Below are 22372 nucleotides of genomic sequence, written 5' to 3'. Positions count from 1 at the left end.
CCATCCTACAAAAACTGCAAAACTCTGTTAGTAGAACTTTAATTACTTGGCTTCATTGTAAAATTTCCATTGCATATAAGAATATAAATAATTTCACTCTAATGCTCCCACTTAAATCTGTGGCTGAAAGCACTAGTAGAAATCATATTCTCATGGCATTTCCTTGGCATGTTGAAGGAAAACAGAATGTATACAACTAATCAAGTCATTAGTGACTCTGAATGTGAAGGGCTATATAAAGATAGTAAATAATCAGAGATAAAGAAGTATATTTTAAAGATTAAAAATATTTTATTTAAACTTTTCTTCATAAACACTTTTAACATTTTTTTTCAATTTAAAAACAGAATGGATAGCATAAACATGTTTGAATAGATTATATCCACGGCTTGGGAAAAAAATTACCTGACAAAAATGTAAAGGCTTTCAAAACAGATATAAAAGGCAAACCTTAAATTATTCTAAGATTTTTATATTGGCCCTAGGATTATTTGACTACTGGCCCAAAATGTACCTAAAGGTCAAAATATTTTTCTATAGACAAAGGATGCCCAAGAGGTGTAGGGCACATACAAGTTAGGTAGAAAATAACCTCTCTGATCACCTGTCGGGAACATTCCTTCAGAAAGCAAACACCTAATCCTTACTGGTATACTGATTAATAAAATTTGTAATGTAGTTGTTCCCAAAGATGTAAAAAGAAAATTCAAGAATTTTGAAGGGGGAACAAAGTTGATGGCATTCTTTCAATGTTACTTGTGTAATATTGAAGTTATACTGGTATACTGAGAGGATATGATTTCCATGAATTTATCTATTCCAGTCTATGCCTATTGAATATTTGACTTTATAAACTCTCAATAAACTAATTTCTCAGTACTTTAATTTTAAGATAAATCTCTTTTTAGAAGATATTTATTCCCAAACCGACTCTAAATGCGATTGAACAAATGTATGATCTCTAGAAATGTTCAGAATACAAAAACAAAATCAAAAATGTATAGTAGGCAAACAAGAAAACTGGCACTAGCAGTTTTACTGCCATATAGCCCTCAATTATATCTAATTTACACTATTATCTATGCTGTTTTACTTCAGTCTAAAACTTTAAATTATGTATTCTCAAAAGAGCTAGTCTCTTATGAGATAGCTTATAAACTGAAATAACAATTTATATTATAAACTGAAATGTTATGACCTACACCCACATATACATATATAAAAATAGTCCCACTGAACGTTTGACATGTTTAGATTATGCAGCTCAAATAATCTGTTATAAAATATTTTAAAGCTTAGTTTCATGTAATTAAGACAAAACTCTCCATTTTTACCATATCTCCCCACACAAATGTGTGTGTCCTTTACTATGACTCGAGCAGGCTTCCCAGAATGAGGTGTCCAAAGGTGCTGCTTTAGAAAAGATAAGTGAAGGGCTCAGTCAGTATTTCACAATTCGAGTAACACTCACACAGGGAGAATAATGAGGAGGACACAGAGAAAGCTGTCTCAAGAAGAGCTAATCTTTCTATTAATTACACTTTGCTTTTTAAAAACCAGTAGCATTTCTTCTAATACAAAACCTTCAATGTGAGAATCTTGCATTTTATGAAAAGGCTGTAGTGCAAGGATTTTCTTTAAAATCAAAACTTAGAAGGTCAAAGACATGGAAGAGAATGAATGGTCCTAATTAAGATGTAATTAATTAAGATCAGCTATTTTTGTGAAATCTGGCATTTGAAAATGTAAAGTGAAAATAACACATATAAAGATCAGAACAGTTATACTGTAGAGTTTTCAAATCTCTTACCAATTTTTAAATGTCTATTTTGAGCATATACAATGTATATAAACAAAAACGGTTCCAAATGAAGCACACAAAAAATAAACTTGAAAAAATTCTATGAAAAAATTTTCCATAGTTTAGTATAACAAAAATAAATCTCTTGTAGCAATTAAACCATAAATTTAAAAGGGAATGTATGTTAATCATGGACTCAGAATTACCTAAATTAGAACTACATATAAACAGAAGAGTTTTCTCATACATTCATAACCCAAGCAATAGCAACTATTCTTAAAGCTCAAAACTGATTACAGCTAACATCAGGTCAGACATGACTTATATGAAGCTGAACCCAGAGTTAGTTCAAGTTAAGATTTCACGAATTTTATGAAACAAGAACTGTTGATATTGGCCTTCTATCTTTAAAATGGAAGACCAAGAATATTCAATGTTTACTCAGAAGTTTCCTTAAACAGGGCTATGAAATCATATCTAAGCAATTAAGGAGAACCACCACTGGAGTATAAAGCCTTTGATATGGGTACCCTGTCTGATGGTTCTTTCTTGGTCTTTTCCAACAAAAGATATCAATGATGAGGAAAATAATGAAGACGTTATTTTCTTTAAAGCAAGAGACATACATACAAAATTTTTAACAAACTAATGTATTAGGAAAAAAAATTAATTGGCTAACCTAATTCCTAGTTTTCCAAAGTAAAATAATTAAAAATTAATTTTTAAATGTAGAAAAGACTTTTACCCACATTCCATAGGAAACTAAGATATCAAATTTTTAGAAAGTAAGTAAATAAAGGACCACTTAAAGAAAATTTAAGACTCCTGTACAAAAGAACATTATTATTGAGTTCTGAAACCTATGCCAATGTCTTTCTTTTTCAAAAGCTACTTGTATACCTGACTGTTTCTTAAACCTCAAATGCCTCCAGATTTGAAGTCTTAAAATCAGGCTTTGTTTCATAGTACGTCTAATCAGAACTGCAAAAAAACAAAAACAAAAAACAGTCTTCACATTTCCACGACTTCACACTTCCATTTTATATTCAATGGTGGCAGCAGCAAAAAAAAAAAAAAAGTGAAACTAGAAAACTTATACAACAGCAGCCATATAGAAGGCATTGCAATATTGCACCAATATCCTAAGTTCTGGCAAGTTTTGCCAGTGTAGATCTAGTCTGTATCAGATATAGACTACTCACGAGAAAATGGCATCAATTTGAATGATCCACTCCCAGGTTACTCTTGCCTAATTTTTGTCAACTATACTCTCTTCCTTCGTATTTCAAAAATTGAAAGGTGCAGCTAATGCTAAAACATTTATTATAAATGCTTTAAACAGCTATTCTTGATCCATTATGAACTTTGTGGTTACTATCCTTCATGCTTGTAGCTTCCAGTAATTAAACAAAAGCCAAGGGTAGGCATCCCTAGTGCCACTGAATATTTTGTATGAAATAAACAGGTAGATATAACCAGTAATATTATTATTCTCTTTCTTGCCTCTAAGTCAAACTGAGCTCAAATTTTCTAAGCGTTGCTACCCTCCATTCAATAACAGATGCAGCAGCCTTAATGAATGTAAAGAATGGGAGTTGCACTTACTTTTAAGGGGCCTTTATTTAGGAGTCTGGTATTACCTAAATTCTCTTTAAAAGTGCTTGCACGCTGCAGGATCAGAGCTTGTCATATACCACTCCAATTCTCACTAAAAACAGGGCAACGTTAAACAGACTGCAAAGAAAAACATTTCAAAAAGAAAAGACATGTATCGATAAGGAACACTAATGTTTACTTTTGAAAATATAAAATGTTTTCATAAATCCATAAGTGTTTCAGGAATATAAGAGTTCAAATATTACTGAATCAATATGGACTGAAGATAGGCTAGTTTGATACCAAATGAGGACTCCAGTTATTTTAACTTTCTAGAAATGTTAATACATGAAAAGACATTACATCTAAAATTCAACAAGTATGGCGAACTGTGTGTGCAAGTGCACTAGCTTAAAAATATAGAATCCTAACCACGCATAAAAGGGATGTGCCTTATATATTTATACCATGTATGCGAGTATGGATATGCTTTCACTAACACAATGCAGATAAGAGAAGGCAGCTTAGAAATAGTGTTCTGAATATAAAAAGTTAATTTTGTAGAAAATTTATAATTTTGCATTTTGAGCAAAAAGCCATGCAAAAAGGTCAAGAGTTTGAACTTTTAAATAATAAAACCAAAACATATAACAGACTGAAATACACTGAAACTAATGTTCAAAAAGGTTTCAGATAGAGATAGGGACTGAAATCACATCCAGTGACACGTATCAGGTCTTCTCTTAGAAGATGCACAACTTCTACGCTAACATCTGAAAGAAATGTTTAATGCAGAAAATCAACTTTCCAGATAAGTGGAGCATTCTACTGAACTGCTTCTGGAAGTAGTTTCAAGAGCTAGCGCTTAGAATTAACTTATTGCATGAGTTTGAGGCCACTGAAAAGAAAAAAAAAAAGAATGCTAGCACAGAATGAAAAATTCTTACGATATTAGACCAATGGCTTTGATAGTAAAACTGGTGAGGTTTTTCTTTATGCTTTTTAATTAACTACTTTATCACAAACGCTTTGTTTGCTTTTCTTTTAACAGGAGAAAGATGTCATTAGTTGCAACGTCTGACCTCATCCAGTACATAGTCCGGAAAATGCAGGTTGCATACTTGTAAACCATCCAGCTTGCAGGGCATCCTGGGGTATTCATCTTCCTTCCATTTGTTTTCATCCGGATCAAAAGTGAGAATGGAATCACTGTAATGACCATTATAACAAAGGCCTCCAAGAACCATTATTTGTTTGTCTAACACAGTCACACCATGGCCACTTCTACCAATTGGCATGGATGCCAAGATGGTCCACTGGTCAGTCTCTGGGTTGTACACTTCTGTGGAAGGGCAGCCCTGAGATTCGAAAGAGGCCCTCAAGATCACACAGACGCCACCGAAGACGTAGAGTTTGCCATTGTAAGAAATCATCTTGTGAAAGCATCTTGCGTAATTCATCTTGCTCTTATTCTCCCAGCAGTTGGTGACTACTTGAGTTCTCCTGGTCCGCTGTTCTATGGTCCCTTCTTTACTAGGATCAAACACACACACTTGTTTAGAGGTGGAGGATGAGGTGATTCCTCCAGTGATAAACAACTTGTTATTGAGCACTGTCCCCTCATGTCCATATTTGTTAACTGGGTAAGGATCCACAAATTCCCACTTATCATTGGTGATGTCATATCTCTCTGTTGAATAGAAAGTCTCATCTCTGGTTCTGCCTGCCACAGCATAAATGAACTTCCCAATAACACCAACTGCAAATTCTGAACGTGGTACAGACATGTCTGCCATCCGCAGCCAAGAGTTTTGTCTTGGGTCATACCTGAACACTTTGGAAGAAGCATGGAATTCACCATCTGGGCCCAGTTCTTCCCCACCCAACAGGAAAACAAAGTTATTGATGATAGCAAGGCAGTCTGGCCGTAGAGGTACTTGTGGGCCCTCCAGTTCCCACCAGACTCTTGGCTTTTTTAAGAGAAGTATTTTGCTGTTAACCATGCTATGTCCAATCATTCCACGGAATACTGTAGTTTGTGGTTTGGCAGAACGAATGCGGCTTGATTTCATATCTAGCAAAGGCTGCTGGTGAACGTTCTGAAAGTAATTCAGTGCTTGGTCAACTTCATAGCGCAGCTGTCGAGAATATCTATAAAATTCTGATGTTTTAACCTAAGAATACAAGTAAAACAATTTAGCCAGAAGAAAAAGTGGTAAACAAAATATCAAAGCTCACTAAAATGATCAGGATATTATTTTAGGCTCCTTTACTAAAGTTGCTTTTCTTGTTAATTTATATTTGTAATCATCTACATACATTCTCAAGCTTTTAAAAGTAAGCAAGTTATTTTTAAGCATAAGCTATTTTCCAGGCAAAAGGCAATTCATAATAAAATGGTTTAGGCACCTATTGTAGGCCCTAGCTATGCGTGGGGGCTAGGAAGTCAAATATGGGCTTCATAGTACAGGAAATAATGTCTGCAGTTTTCTTAACTACAGGTAACACCAAAAAAAAAAAAAAAAACACAACCATGATTGAGTAATTTGAGGAATCATGCAAGTTAGTGCATGATTCCCAGTAGATTTTTGACACAAAGATTTGGTATGATAACAACAACTACAGTAGTAATTCAGTAGATAAGAAAAGGTCTTGGGGCTGGGGTTGTGGCTCAGTGGTAGAGCACTCACCTAGCATATGTGAGGCTCTGGGTTTGATTCTCAGCACCACATAAAGATAAATAAATAAATGTATTGTGCCATCTACAACTAAAAAATATTAGAAAAAATAGTGTTTTTTTGCTTCTGGAGTTGGAATTACCTAGTGATGATGACTATCAAGATCTTATGAAGCATTTTTAAGTGAATTGTGGGGAAGATATGAAAATAAAATGTGGCCTGTTTCCTCAAAGAACTTAGAATATATTTGGGAAAATGAAAACAAATACCAATTTACTAATACAGTGAGTCAATATAGGTATGACACTATACAACAAACCTGTGAATGAATGTTGCAGTACTTTATATAGATAGCATACCAAACTGGCCCCAAACACTCAAGGAGTACCTTGTGAAAGAGGTAGGAGGTTGGGACAAAATCACATATTGTAATATGACAAGGAGGTCAGAAGACACTAAATTTGTATACGAGAAATGAGATATTGTAGAGATCAAATCTATAGATATCCATGACTGAAACAGGAATAGGTTGAAAAAGCAAGGATTTGAATATGATTTGAGGATTCAGACTTGAGGTGATAGGCAGAGTAGTGATATCAATACAGGAAAACAGGAAAGATAAGCTGGTTTGAGATGCCAAGGAGGAAATGTCCAGGAAAATGTTGAAAATCTGGGATGACAGCACAGAAGGAGTCGAGACCAAGCATATATATTTATGAGCTTTCTCTCCTATTTCCCCCTCCCTTCCCTTCCCTTCTCCTTTCTTCCTCTTCCTATAATACAGCCATTCATTCTTTCCCCATCTAAGTCCAAAAAAGTGTTTGAAATAAAGCACCACATTTAAGCATTTTTAAAAATATTTTTGTGGTTGTAGATGGACACAATGCCTTTATTTTTATTTATTTGTTTATTTTTAAATATTTATTTTTTAGTTGTAGTTGGACACAATACCTTTATTTTATTCATATATATTTTATGTGGTGCTGAGGATCGAACCCAGGGTCTCGCATGTGTAAGGCGAGTGCTCTACCGCTGAGCCACAACCTCAGCCCTATTTCTATTTATTTTTATGTGGTGCTGAGGATCAAACCCAGGGCCTCACACATGCTAGGCAAGCGCTCTACCACTGAGCCACAACCCTAGCCCACATTTAAGCATTTTGATAAAGTATCCTTAATTGATTTCCTTTGTAATCTCAGCCATTTTATTTTATGCATTTAAGATTGTTACTTTGAGAAGAGATCTTTCCATGGGCTTTGCTTAACTAGCTCAAAAAAGGTTGAGAACCCCCTGCCTAACTAAGTAAGAAAGAAAACTAACACTATTATTGTACTGGGTGCTTACATGTGCACCTTGTGTTAAATTATTTCTCCTGTGAGAGAGTAATAACAATCCTTATTTTCCTGATAAGAAAACTGAGGCTTAGAATGCTAAATGACTTGACCAACTTGTTTATGTAACTAAAACTGGTAGAGCTAGATCTGAACCCTGAACCAGGATAATTTTACTCCAAAGCTCATATAATTTTCAGTATGTTACAGCACAACTTCCATTATTCTTTAGAAAAATCTTTAAATGATACTCATTTATTAAAACACTTAACATGTTCAATGAATGAGCCTAATGACTCCTTTCAAAGAGAATATAATCTATTATTAACTGTTCTGAAGAAAAATGAACATATGGATCACAATGATTAGGCATCCAAGCAAAATAACAACTGTGGAAGAAATCAGCAAATAATGAGCAACTGTAAATAAGCAATTTCAATAAGACAAATAATATAATAAAGGAAAAAGAGAAAGATCAGGCCTTATCCTTTACTACTTCTACTTCACACATAAAAAGTTAAAATGAAAACCAATGTTTTACTGGGCTTCAATCTCTTATGAGTAACAGTGGAAGCCAGGCACAGTGGTACATGCCTGTAATCGTAGTGACTCAAGAGACGGAGACAGTAGGATTTGGGGCCAGCCTCAGCAAATTAGCAAGATCCTGCCTTAGAATAAAAAATAAAAAGGGCTAGGGATGAGGTAAAGTACCCCTGAGTTCAATCCCCAGTATCACAAAAGAAAAAAGAAACAATGGAATACTCCTCAGCCACTAAGGATAATGTCACTGATCATATATTATATATTAACACAGAATGATGTTTGCAGTATATTCAGTTTCTAAAAAGAGTATGGTACTCTGGTATTATCCTAATTAAATAAAATTTTATGTATGTTTGCTTGTGTTAGCAGTGATTCTCTCTAGAATTTCACAAATATTTTTCACTTTGTTCTCCATGTATTATGTTTATGTTTATAAACAGAAAAAAAGTTCTTTTTTTGTTTTGGGGGGGCTAAGGATTGAACTCAGAGCCTTGTGCATGCAAGGCAATCATTCTATATCAACTGAGCTATATCCCCAGCCCAAATAAAGAGTTCTTGCCATTTAAAAATTGGGTCCAAAAGGCCTGGGAATATAACTCAGTGGTAAAGCACTTGCCTAGCATGTGCAATACTTGGGTTTCATCCGCCACACCGAGAGAAAAAAAAAAGGGGGGAAGGATTCTCCTAAAGCCATCAAAAAAATATTTCATTAGTGAGAATGAGTATCTTTTCATATTTTCCTTTTCCATTAATTTCTTCTACGAATCATCTAACAAGTATGCCTTACCCATTTTTCTCACTGATTTGTAGGAGCTAAAAGTTAATATTCTAGAAATCATAAACCTCAAATTAAATATTTAAATGCCTACTGCATAGTCAGTGATCTAAGAGCTACACAGGTTTTCAAGTAACAGAATCTTATCCAGCATAGTAATTAAGTACTATGCCAAGCAACCCACTATGGTGACTAAAGCCATTTTCCCCATCATCCCAGATGTGGAACACCTATAAAAACTTAAATTGAGCAATAAGATACCACTTATGGTCACTTTGATATAAATATCATTACTTTTAGAATTATGTTCTTTTGAGAAAATTTATAGGCAAAGTATTATAGCATTTGAAAATATATAAGGGGATATATAAGCTCTAGATTACAGTTTCCGATCCCTTTTAATGCTCCTGTGTCAATTTTGTTGAAATAGTTGCAGAATCAAAAACTTTGGACTTAATGGGCTAAGAATTCAATTTGGGAAATTTCTTATTATGAAACAAGCTATGTGATCTTGGGTATTTAATTCAACATTCTTAAGCTTGTCTCTTCAGCCATTATTATTGGGATAATAACACCCATGCCTCCTAATCTTGTGATAAGAGATAGGTGAGACAGTCTTCATGGAGAGAATTTAGTATGGAATCTGTCATGTGGCATTATACAAAAAAAATAACTGTTATTTGCTATTATTGCTGGCCAAGGGACATCTCAGCTTAATCAATGCATCAAATAACATGCTTGTGGTTTGTATAAAAAATTAGTCCTTTCAGAAAGTAAAGGAGAAGTGAGAGCAACTGTTACTTTGGACCTAATCCTCACTAGTAAAACCTACTTGGTAATGTGTAAGTAGAAGGAAGCTTTAGATAGAGCAGCCATGTTGTTTGGAGATCAAGAAAGGAAGGAGAAAGATGCACATATTGGATAGGCAGATTTCAAGTCTTTCAAAGGAAAATTAGGATCAATTCCAAGATCAGAAACTGTAAGAAAGCTCAAGAAGGCTTGGAGGCTCTCAAAAGCATAATGCTGACTGCATAATTGCAAAAATACACTGATGAGGGAAGAAAGGGGAAAGTAAAAAATCTGATGTGCTGCACAGAGAGCTTTCTGGAATTCAGATGTTAAAAAACCTCTTACAACAGATGGTAAAAACAGGAACATAAAATAAGCATTATGAAGAGTGAAATGGAGCTGTAAGAATACAGTGAAAGATGCTGAAGCCTCAGGATGAACTGTGACTTTACAGAGTACTAGATATCGAATAAATGACATTTTAGAGGCTAAAGTCAAAAGACAAGAGAGGAAAAAGTGAAGACCCCACACACACGCAGGGTGGTTAGTGTAATATTAACAAGCAAAGAAACAGCCTTACTCCTGCTTTATTTCCATTCTCAATTAAGAATGTCTTACTCTTTCCCATCTGAAGATCAAATACAATTACTGGGAAGAAACTTAAATCCAAGATGGTTGAGGGGAAAAAAGAAACACCAGCTAGTGATATACACCGAGTTCAAGTTATTTGATCTCACAAATATTGGCCTGGGATCCTGAGAGGCATTGCAGAGAGGGCTGCTTAATCACTTTCTGTAATCTGTGTGGAATCATGAAGAATGGACTAAAAGCCAGATTTCCCAACTACAGACTTGTTGGTCTGAGGTGGATCCTGGATTATTAAAAAAAACAGCACTTAAATAGAAGAAAGTGCTGCACACTAGGAAGCAATATCAACTCACTGGGTAATGCCAAGACCGACCCTATTTCCTGTTTAATTTTTAATTATGTGATAGCACTGATAGAGGGTAAGAGAGTCTATAACTTCAGCAAACTAATCAACAAGATCTAATCATAAAGAAGAGAAACACCAAGGAACTGTGAACCAACTGAAATTGTAGCAATGATTATGTGTTAATGCATTTGGGAGGTAAAATGAGGTGCTAGGAAGCCATATTTTCACCAGATGCTCCAGAGATCCATAAAGCTTTAACTGACTCTCCTCAATATGAACCAACAGCATGATACAGCAGCCTTTGATGCTAATAAATTAAGGGACTGAATTAAAAGTAAGAGACAATTCCACCTTCTTCATTCAGGTAAAAACCAGAACTATGACAGTGTTCAGTTTCATCAATACACTTCAAAGAAGACATGTACAAAGTGGACCACATCTGGAAGACAGTGAGAGATCCAAAGGAAGAATGTTCAACTAGATGAGGAAGGTTTCAATTCAAGAGAAGACTCTGGACAAAGATGGCATCTGTTTTCAGGACCAAGTAGAAGTCAGGAGGGAAGATTTTTGGTCAATATACAAACAAAACAAAAAAACTCTGAAATTAGAACTGTCAAGATAATGGATGGTCATGGCGTTATTACTTTAAGAGTATAAAAACTGAGACTAATTCATGTTATCTATCATCACTTGGATGAACTCTGGTATATACTAAATACGATTATTTTAAAAAATGAGGTTGATCCATATGCACCAACACAGATGTTCAAAATGTTAAATGAGAAAACTGCAGAATACCACATATAATATTCTCAAAAATTAAAAATGAACTGTTTTACACAGTTGGCAGCATATGTAGAGAAAAATGTGTATGTATACGTGTATAATATATAGTTGCCAATGAGCTCTTGGGAACTTGCTCTTATTCAATTTTATGGGTCAATACTGGGTGTTTTTAAAAAAAGAAACAGGATCCATACCCCTCTTTTGTAATCAGTTAAAAAAAAAAAGGTTACAGGGGGCTGGGGCTGTAGCTCAGTGGCAGAGTGCTTGCCTTGCATGTGTGAGGCACTGGGTTCAATCCTCAGCACCACATAAACAAATAAAATAAAGGCATGCTGTCCATCTACAACTACAAAAAAAGATTAAAAAAAAAGGTTACAGGTACCTGCATAACCCCAATCAGGGACTACTAGCCTCCAGAGTCAGTAAGCCTTCTGTCACTGGAGGCAGTCCAGGGATGACCACCTATCAGGAGTGTTGGAGAGGAATTCCATGTTTCTCAAAGGACTAGGCTAGATGACCTGTCACATCAAACTGGTCCAGCTTAACTGCTCTTGGAGTCATTTTCTAGCCTTTCATCACACTCAATCTTCTGGTCCCTCTGTCCTCTACCCCATTTATTCTATGATGTTCCTTTAAAACCAAGGTTCCAAGGAGTTTTTACAAGAGTCACTTCAACTCTATGTTAAAATCCAAATCAAAGCTACGTTTCTTTATCCAGTTTATTCTGCCTCTAAGCCCCCATAATAGAAGTTGTGCCTTTTGAGATAGCTGATATTCCAACTAAAGAAGCTCTTATTTAGTTCCTTTTTCTCTCTGCCAAGGCTAGTTCTAGATATTCCTTGCCCTTTTCCCAAAGCTCCTTATTGCTGCAGTTTTCATCTAAAACCACGCAATACAGCAAATATAACCAATTTCTTCATTATAGAAATGGAATTAATGCCTCTGATAATCCTAGGCAAAATAATTACAGATATATACTCTGCTATAAAACAAAAAGCGCAGTGCAGAGACCTATGTGAATAGAATCATTTAAAACACATTAATTAAGGGAGCTATACAAAAAGAAATGTGTAGAGTTTCACTGGCTATATAATATGTCAAAATACACTCTATTGTCATGTTTATCTAAAAAGAACAAATTTTTTAAGTTTTTTTTTTTTTTTTAGCTTTAGGTGGACACAATATCTTTATTTTATTTTTATGTGGTACTGAGAATCAAACCCAGTGCCTCACACATGCCAGGTGAGCGTGCTATTACTTAAGTCATATTCCCAGCCCCGAGAACAAATTTTTAATAATTAAAAAAAGCCTAAAAAAAGAAAAGTGTGGGGTTGGGGATGTGGCTCAAGCGGTAGCGTGCTCGCCTGGTGTGCCTGCGGCCCGGGTTCGATCCTCAGCACCACATACAAACAAAGATGTTGTGTCCGCCAAAAACTAAAAATAAATAAATAAATATTTAAAAAAAAAAAAAAAAGAGCGGAGCAGGAGGGACCAGGTGCTTATTCCATTTAAAAAAAAAAAAAAAAAAAAAAAAGAAAAGTGTGGCTCATCTTTTCATGGAGAAGGAATTTCTCCCATCATTTATTCCACATGTATGTTTAACTATCTATATATTAGGTGTCCTCAAAAGAAAGATGTAGAAAGAATGACATTTCTTTCATGTTCTAAATTACTTTCCTCATTCTTTCATAGGAATAAAAAAGAAGTCTTGTTTTAAAACTTAGAAATATTACCACTTTTCTTGCTTTGATACTTTCAAAATTGTATTATAAGACCAAATTCAGGAGGATTGCGAGTTCAAAGCCAACCTCAGTAAAAGTGAGGTGCTAAGCAACTCAGTGAAATCCTGACTTTAAATAAAATACAAAATAGGGCTGGGGATGTGGCTTAGTTGTCAAGTGCCTCTGAGTTCTATCCCTGGTACCAAAAAAAATTGTATTATGAAAAGCATTTTTTCTTATTCTGAATATCAAATTTTAGAAAGCATTACCACTCAAAAACAGTGGTCTGTGGTGGGGCTGGGGTTTGTGGATCAGTGGTAGAGCACTTGCCTAGTATGTATGAGGCATAAGGTTCGATTTTCAGCACCACAAATAAAATAAAGGTCCACTGACAACTAAAAAAAAATATTTTAAAAAAACAGTGGTCTGAAATTTTAAATTGGCCATTCCCTCCTCTAAACTTTTTAGTTTAATGTAATTGTATCCATACATAAATGCATATAGTTAGCAAAGGAGGAAAATTAAGAAATGATTAATTTTGAATGTGGTGCCTGAAAATATTCAATAGCTAGGTCTACTACTGGGCAAAGATTCTGTTTCTCTATTCACTGTCAAAATATTACATAATCTATTTACTAAATACTTATAATATCAAAAATATTAAATATAATTAATAAGTATTAAGATATTATTTTTACAGGTAATTTGTATATACCATCCTTAATTTTTAGAGACTGAAAATGGAACTTGCAACATAAAGTAGGCATTTCCTGAGCTGGGAATATAGTTCAGTGGAACAACACTTGCCTGGCATGTTCAAGATCCTGGGTTCTCTTCTCAGTACTTCCAAATAAAAAGGGGCATTTCCACAGAGTTTACTTTCATTTGATTAAAATCTGGAATTTTAAAGATCTACTAAAACTGGCTAGTCTGAAATTATTTTAGGCTTTTAACCAGCCAATTTTTATTTAATATTTTTTAATGTAGTGCTGGGGATTGAACCTGGGGCCTTCCACATGTTAAGCAAGCACTGTACCACTGAGCCACATTCCCATACCCTAACCAGCCAATAAGATATTATCAGCTATTGTACTTTTTTTGCGGGAGGTGGGGGGGAGTACTAGGGATTTAACTCAGGGGTTCTCAATCACTGAGCCACATCCCTAGTCCTTTTTAAAATGTTTGAGACAGGGTCTCACTAAGTTGCTTCGGGCCTCTCTGAGTTGCTGAGGCTGGTCTCCAACTTCTAATCTTTCTGCTTTGGCCTCCTGAGTCTCTGGGATTACAGGCATGTGACACCATGCCCAGCTAGCTACTGGTCTCACACCTGCTAGGCAAGTGCTCTACCACTGAGCTACACACCAAGCCCTGAAATGATTTTTAAAATGCCCAATACTCTTATACTAAACCAAAGAAATAAAATGCCTTTTAGTCTATCCATCAGTGTGTGTGTTAGAGTAATGGGGTGGAAATAATACCCAAACTTAAGATTCAGTTTAGGGCTTGACAATGTCATCAAGTCACTGTGTGACCCTGAATAAGCCTCCAGGTTTAGATATTTTCTCCTCCAAAAAAAGAGGTCAGTTACATGAAGAGACACCTCTCTGGCCCTTCCTGCATCCAAAAAATCATTAACTTAATTCTCAGAATGACAAGAAAGTATCAAGTGGAAAACTGAGTCCTGGTCATCAGTTTTATCATTCTTTTTGAACAATGATTAATCTTTTCAAGAGAAATATCCAGAAACAAAGCAGTTACTATCATGGGGCTCTAATGCTAAAAACAAATCATATCCTTGGGAACCATAGGTACACTTGATATAATTTTAATTCTCAATAAAATGTGGAATGGTCTTTATTTGTTGTATTGCAAAACTATCTACCCTGGTACAAGAAGTCTTTATTTATATAAATCGTGCTGCTCAGTAGTAGACTGCTTGCCAAGCATGTGAGGGGGCCCCGAGTTCAATCCCCAGCACTGAGGGGGGGGGGGAAACCATGCTCAAAATGAAATCTTATATTGATTCATGTGAAACAAAATCATCATTAAAACAGCTAGGTGCAAAATGCCTTTAATTAATCCCTTTGTCCTGAAAAAAACAAGTTAATGACCAGGATAAGGCTATGAAAAAAATCAGTCCAGGCTAAGTGCAAATCCTTTTAATAATACTATAATTATAGTAATCCCTTGGTATCTGAGGGGAACTGGTTCCAGGACCTCCTGCAGATGCAAGTCTCATATAAAATAGCACTGGATTTGCATTTAACCTACACATATGCTCTGGTATGCTTTAAATCTTGTCTAGATTGCTATGTAAATAGCTGTTACACTATTATTGCTTAAGAAATGACAAGAAAAAATGATGCAATTTGGGGAGGATATTTTCAATCCTAGGGTAACTGAATTTGTGGATGGAGAAACCACAGAATATGACCAACTATACAGTCAAATACCAAATAGCAAAGACAAATTTTAATAAGAATTTATGCAAACTCTACTCTCTAAGCTGGCAAGAGTCTGAAGTACCAAATTAAATTCCCAAAGTAAAGTGACCAAGATAAATGGGGGCAAAGGAAAGGCTCCCTCAACAAGATTCAGAGTCTTAGCACGATTTTGTAAGTTTTCCATCCCTTCATCTTGTCTAGATTCAAAAATAAATGTGCTTAGAAAGTCTTAATTTTCTTCCAATTTATGTACAATAGATCACTGTTATAAACTAATACACAAGTCTAAAAGGAGAAAAATGCATTTTTAAAAAACCTTTAAGACAATCGTTTTACTATCTGCATATACTAATACTTAGCACAACTAAATTCTAGGATTCTCAACTTATGAGGGACTTTTTCCTATTGATGGAAACACTCTCCACTATATAAATGTTTTATTTATAAATACAGTAGAGCAGAGCCAAATAAATGGCTTGCTTAATCCTAAAACTAACTTTTGGATGAGCAATGCTTACTTACGACACATGTAGTCGTTTCCAGATTATAAATCCGAAAATTAAAAACCTCAAAGCCTAAAATCTAAAATATTCACCTTGTTCCTTTCTGACACCTAACCTTTTCTCCAGTCATTTCCAGACTTCTCTGATATTTTTTTTTGGGGGGGGGGGCGTTGCTGGGAAATGAACTCAGGGCCTCCTGTATGTCAGATAAACACTGAGCTAAATCCCATATCCCTTTGATTCATTTTCCACTTATCATTTGGTTTTTCTTTTTCCCCATAATGAATTACAAAGGGTTTCTCCTTTTACATGTCAACATAGCAGTTTCTAATTCCATATCTTCCTCTTTAATTTCCAATTCTCCTATGCATTTGTTTTCATCTTATTTCAAAGGAAAATTGGCAAGTAAGACTAAATTTTTAAACTCCTATTTTCAATAGGTTCCTGTCTTCTCAATACATTCACTAAGATGCTGTCTTTCTCAGGGCCCTAACAGCAATCAACACCTAGATTTCTGGCACTCTTTAGGAACCCACAGTCAGCAATGAATGTAAGTCAAAGGTAGAATATAAGAGCACTCTATATCTACATATAAAACGTAGAAGATTTCAGAGGAGAAAAGCACCTTGGATGATTTTTAAAGAACTGCATATGTGTTAATTACAATCCAAATCCATGGGGTCTAGGAGGAGGGGGTCAGCAAAGAGGAGACCAATGCAGAAAAAACATTTAAGTTAACTGAGAAAGTACACTTCATCCATTGACCTAGTTTCCAACAGAAAACCCACTCATCTCTGTGCTTTCACTCCAAGGGGCAAGTGAGTTGACTGTTAATTTAAGCAATTTCAAGTTTAAGCTACATAAATAATGTTTAATATCTAAAGATGACTTAAGCTTTTCAAAAACACCTCACTTAACAGAAATTCTAATCAAATTTCACATTTTTTCTTAAAAACCCATTTTTACTGTCAAATAGAGTACTACTTGTTTCTCATGTACTTCTAAAACTGAGGGTTAGAAGGAAATTTCCACGTAATCCTCTAGATCTACCTGAAGTCATTAGATGTAAGCAAACTTTTTTCAAGAATATTTGGCTAAACCATGCTAGCACTGCAGTTTATGGTTTAGTTGTTGGACAGAAATTTTACATCAGACAAGTGTTAAATTAGTCAAAACATGTTCCAGTGCCTGAGTGAAGGGATTTTAGAGGAGCACTCACCATCTACCCTTTACCACATGGATTGTGCTTCAATTAATCAGAATATCATACCACCCAAGCATGAGATTAAGAACAACAGGCATGCCTATAATCCCAGCAGCTCAGGAGGCTGAGGCAGGAAGGTCACAAGCATGTAGCTTACTGATAAACGGTGCCTAGGTTCAATCCTCAGGACCAAGAAAAACAGTCAAAAAACCAAAAAGAGCAGTTAAACAATTTAAATCTTCACTGAAATTCAGAATGACAAACGTCAGGCCTTACATTATTAATAGGTGCAAAGACCATCAGAGCTGGTAAAAATACATGCCACAGACATTTGTGTAAGTGAACACTAAAACTGTACTCTAGTTTTGAAACTGGGAATCCACTATATATAAACAAACCAAAAGAACTCAAACTACTAATGCACTATTTAAAATAATAATTATTAATTATAATAATGGAAGGAAGATCAGAATAAAGCAAGTGATTCAGGGAGATGGAGGAGGGGAAGGAAAGGGAAGGTACTAGAGAATCAGATTGTAAAATTATATTCATGTACAAATATGGTATAATGAATTTAGTGTTAGGTATAATTATGATGCACCAATAAAAAAAAAATCAAACTACTAAGTCAAAAGGACAGGATCCAGTTGGAGAACATAGCTCAGTGCTTACCTAATGTGAGTTCCTGGAATTCCATCCCCAGTACCAGACACCCAGAGAGAGAAAATCTTAAATCTTCAGATTTCTTTGATTATACAGTGGAAACTCCTGAATCATGCTTTCACACCTTATATTCTTTCAGTACAATTTAACTTTTCAGGCTGTTTTGCTCAAGCAAACACATTAGAATTTTCACAAGGATAACTTCAAAATTACCCAGGCTGGACCACAGGTTAACAGCATGCCTTCTGCACTTTAAAAAGTCTTTTTCCTACTCTATCAGCTGAAACAGAAAAGTCCCTGGACTGGGAAGCAAGCAGACCTGAGTTCCAGTCTGGACAATGACAGTGCTACTTGTTCTGGAATAATATTCCTAACTTGAGACTGTTTTCCTATCTACAACACAGGGATAACATGTAGAATCTACCTATGTGTACAGCACTTTGTGCACAACCTGGCATATATGTATACACATATATATGTATGTATGTATGTTTGTATACACATCCACACACAAAAAAATCTTTGTGTGTGTGTATGTAAAGCATTCAGATAAATAGAATCACTGCCTCTAATAAAATGGAAGGAAATCTAAAAGCCTTGGCCTCTTTGGTGGTGGTCCCACAGAGAATTCAATATAGAAGTTAAGGCAGTGTTTTTAGCTGAGGGGGAAATCCAGTAGAGGACTACAGAGAAAGATACTGTAATAGAATAAACCCAAAGATTTCTGTACAATTAGAGGGCAATATTCAGGTTCTTGGAATCAGTGAGGAAAAGATATCCTTAAAGACACAGAATAACCCCATCCCCCTCTCTAAGAAGCCACTGCTCATATCTGATAGTTAACTACCACAGGAAGTTAAAAATCTCCATAGGTTCCTTCCTCAAGTTTTGTAAAATTGCCTTTATTTTCCTGAGGCCAGAGAAAGGACCCTGACAAAGAGACGCTATACTCATTAACAGTTATATTCATCAATCACTCCAAAGAATCATACTAACTGTATATAATATTTCTAAAGGCTGGGAATGTGGGAGAGGGGTTAAATATGTGAGAACAGCTATTTACTGTATGCATATTCAGAGATTCCAACAATTCACTTCCTTAGCTTTACATAAGCAACACTGTGTAACAGAAATCTAATCTGACCCACGATCACAAGCCAAAGAAGTAATTTTACATTTTCTAGTAGCCACATTTTGAGGCAAGAGGATCATAAGTTTGAAGCCAGCCTCATCAATTTAGCAAGACCCTGTCTCAAAAAAAAAAAAAAAAAAAAAAAAAAAAAAAAGGGCTGGGGATGTAGCTCAGTGGTAGAGCGCCCTGGGTTCAATCTCCAGTACAAAAAATAAATAAATAAAATGGTAAAACTGATTTAAACAATATATTTAACACAGTATATCCATGATAGTATTTCAACCTTAATCAATTCAGAAATTATTGAGGGCTGGAGATGTAGTTCAGTGGTAAAACCCTTCAATCCCCAGCACCACACACACACACACAAAAACCACTTGAGGTAATTTATATCCTTTTTGTCATTTTAGTCTTTGATATTTCAGACTAGACACATTTCAATTATTCAATAACTACCAGTAGCAACTGTACTGAACAACACAGTTCTAGACTCAGATACATAGTTATTTGTGTGTGTGTGTGCTAGGGGATTGAAGGGTTTTACCACTGAACTACATCTCCAGCCCTCAATAATTTCTGAATTGATTAAGGTTGAAATACTATCCTTAAACCCAGAGTCTTGCACATGCTAAGCACATGCTCTACCACTGAGCTACACCCCTAGCACCCATACTGATTTTTTTATAAAAAGAAATCTTTTGATTTTGACACTTCCAACTAGTTTTAGTCTCAATATACTGAAATATTCTAAATTTTTTAAAAGGAAGAGAATTCCATGACTCTAATTAGATTAGTGTGAATAAAATTCTTGATAATTTTTGTTTATAGAATTGGGCCACTTGACCTCATAACACAAAAAGAATGATTTCTAAGTTTGATCAAAGTTGCTAAGTGGTTTTACAAGTTTTTCTCTGGCAATACAACAATATTTTCCTGAAAAATATGATGATAAAAAATTACTATTAATAGGAAATAAAGGGAATAGAGGAACTAAGATAACATCAACACAAGGAAATGATTAGATATATCCAGAATGTGAAAGACAATTCCTTTTTTTAGTAAGAGAGTCTTCTAAGATTAGACAATGGGTCTGATCTTTCTCAAAAAAAAAAAAAAAAGTGGGGTACTGTTCCAGATTAGGAAAGCACATGATAGCCCAAAGCAATGCATAAACCTTGATTAAATTCTAGTGAATTTTGGTGACAGCTGGGAAAATGTGAATATGGATTAGCTCTATTTGTGATGTCTTAATTTTCCTAGGTGGAATAGTATTGTACTTAGTGAGGGAAAAGTTCTTATTTTTAGGAAAACTATGGTAAGTATTCAGGAATGAGGTATCTTGATGTTTACAACTTATTTTCAAGGGTTATAGAGCAAATATGGCAGATGTAATAGTTGTTAAATCTAGGTATACAGGTGTTCACTACTAAACTATTTATTCAACTTTATGTTTGAACATCCTATGATGAATGGAGAAGAGAGAGATAATTCTAGATTAAAGAAAGACAACCAAATGTGCTATGTGAACCTTGATTAAATCCTTGTTCATGAAAGAAGCTTTTAAAAAAAAGACATTTTTGGAACAACTGAGAAAATCCAAAAATGGGCTAGATATTACATGACATTAAGGAATTGTTAATTTCCTTAGGTGAGACAATATTATTATGGCTATTTAGGATAATATCCTTACTCTTGAGAGATGCTTGGGAGATGCAAGAGTTGAAGTAGTTAGGGATGATGGCTACAACGTTCTTTGAAATAGTTTAGCGGGAAAAAAAACAACAAAACAGGGCTGGGGCTGTAACTCAGTGGCAGAGCACTTGCCTAGCATGTGTGAGACTCTGGGTTCAATCCTTGGCACCAAATAAAAATAAACAAATAAAATAAAGGCATGCTGTCCATCTATAACTATAAAAAAATTTTTTTAAACAAACCAAAACAAATTATATATAATGTCTACACACCCTCTACCTACCTAGCAAATAAGGCAAAATGTTAATAATTATTAACCTATGTGATATTATGGGTGATCACTCTTCTTTTGGTTGTTTTCTAAGTTCAGAAAGTCTCATAAGTGAATTTAAAATACGTTAAAGCTAAAGACAAAAAGTGCCTATCAAAATCTGTTTTTCTAAATTTCAGCAAATAGGATAAAACCACAAGTCAAAACTGCCACTTTTTTCATGAAGATTCTCTTACTAAAAAAGGAATAACACAGATACAACTTCGCTTTATTTCTATGCCCATTCTGAGGCCATGCATATATAATGGATGTTAGAATGGCCTTGTTTGAGACATGTAGTTTGCTGAATGCAGGAAAAATAGATGGGCCCCATTTCCTTTTTTTGTTGTGCTAGGGATCAAAATCTAAGCCTTAGCTGGGCGTGGTGGAGCACACCTGTAATCCCAGTGGCTTGGGGGTCTAAAGCAGGAGGATCGCAAGTTCAAAGCCAGCCTCAGCAAAAGTGAGGTGCTAAGCAACTCAGTGAGATCCTGTCTCTAAATAAAAATACAAAATAGGGCTGGGGATGTGGCCCTGAGTTCAATCCCCAGTACTAAAAAACAAAACAAAATAAAACAAAAACCCAAGCCTTGCAGTGGTGAACACTTGTAATCCCTGCCACTCGGGAGGCCAAGGCAGAAGGATCATAAGTTCAAAGCCAGCCTCAGCAATTCAGCAAGGACCTAAGCAACTCAGCAAAGCGATATCTCTAAATAAAATATTAAGGGCTGGGGTTGTGGCTCAACGGTGGAGTGCTCTCCTAGCGTGTGTAGAGCCCTGGGTTTGATCCTCAGCACCACATATAAATAAAATAAAGGCATTGTGTCCAAATACACCTAAAAATAAATAAATAAAATGTTCAAAGGGCAGGGGATGTGGCTTAGTGGTTAAGCCCCTCTGGGATCAATCCCTGGTTTAAAAAAAAAACAAAAAACTCAAGCCTTCCAAGCATGCTAGGCAAGTGTTCCACTACTGGGCTACACTCTAGCCCCAGGTCCAATTTTCAAGGAAATCAAAATGGTATGGCGCAAAATACTCTAAATTCTTATTGTCCAACCAAATTTTCCATATTATTTTGGTTTTAGGAGTCATTTCTAGAAATAAGATCTCAAATCTGTCCACAATAGTGTTTTTCAACATTTAGAAAGCCATAAATTCCTCTAACAAACCTCACAAACTACTAAGGCAAGAATCACTTGCTACCTTCCACTTATCTTACCAATATTACTAAAGTAAAACTAAAAAGATTTATATTACATTACAAAAAACAAAAATTTCTTCTGGCTGGGTCCTTAATTAAATTTTCCTAAGAAAGTAATTTCAGAAGGAAGCCTTAATAAAAATTCTTCTGATAACTCCCAATACCTGGCCAATGGAAAGAACTACCTCCTGTGCTTGCAGTTGTCAAAGGAATCCATCAGAGGGTCCAACTGATATTTTCTATAAGTTGAAAACCTACCTATTAAATTT

General features: G+C 35.2%; 1 protein-coding gene across 1 annotated transcript in view; it reads right to left on the bottom strand.

Annotated features, from left to right (window-relative positions):
* Window positions 1-267: 267 nt before the first annotated feature.
* Klhl15 (kelch like family member 15) overlaps window positions 268-22372 on the bottom strand; it is a 43720-nt gene continuing 21615 nt past the window's right edge. The window contains exon 3 of the mRNA XM_046425319.2: window positions 268-5571. Coding sequence (XP_046281275.1) covers window positions 4462-5571 — 1110 coding nt within the window. The 3' untranslated portion in view covers window positions 268-4461. The remainder of the gene's footprint in view (window positions 5572-22372) is intronic.

This window comes from Marmota monax, unplaced genomic scaffold (genome assembly GCF_021218885.2).
Source record: "Marmota monax isolate L192 unplaced genomic scaffold, Marmota_monax_Labrador192_F-V1.1 WCK01_AAM20220418_F8-fsc00075, whole genome shotgun sequence".
Taxonomy (NCBI): domain Eukaryota; kingdom Metazoa; phylum Chordata; class Mammalia; order Rodentia; family Sciuridae; genus Marmota; species Marmota monax.
The sequence above is the reverse complement of the archived record's forward strand: the minus strand, read 5'-3'. Positions and strand labels throughout refer to the sequence as shown.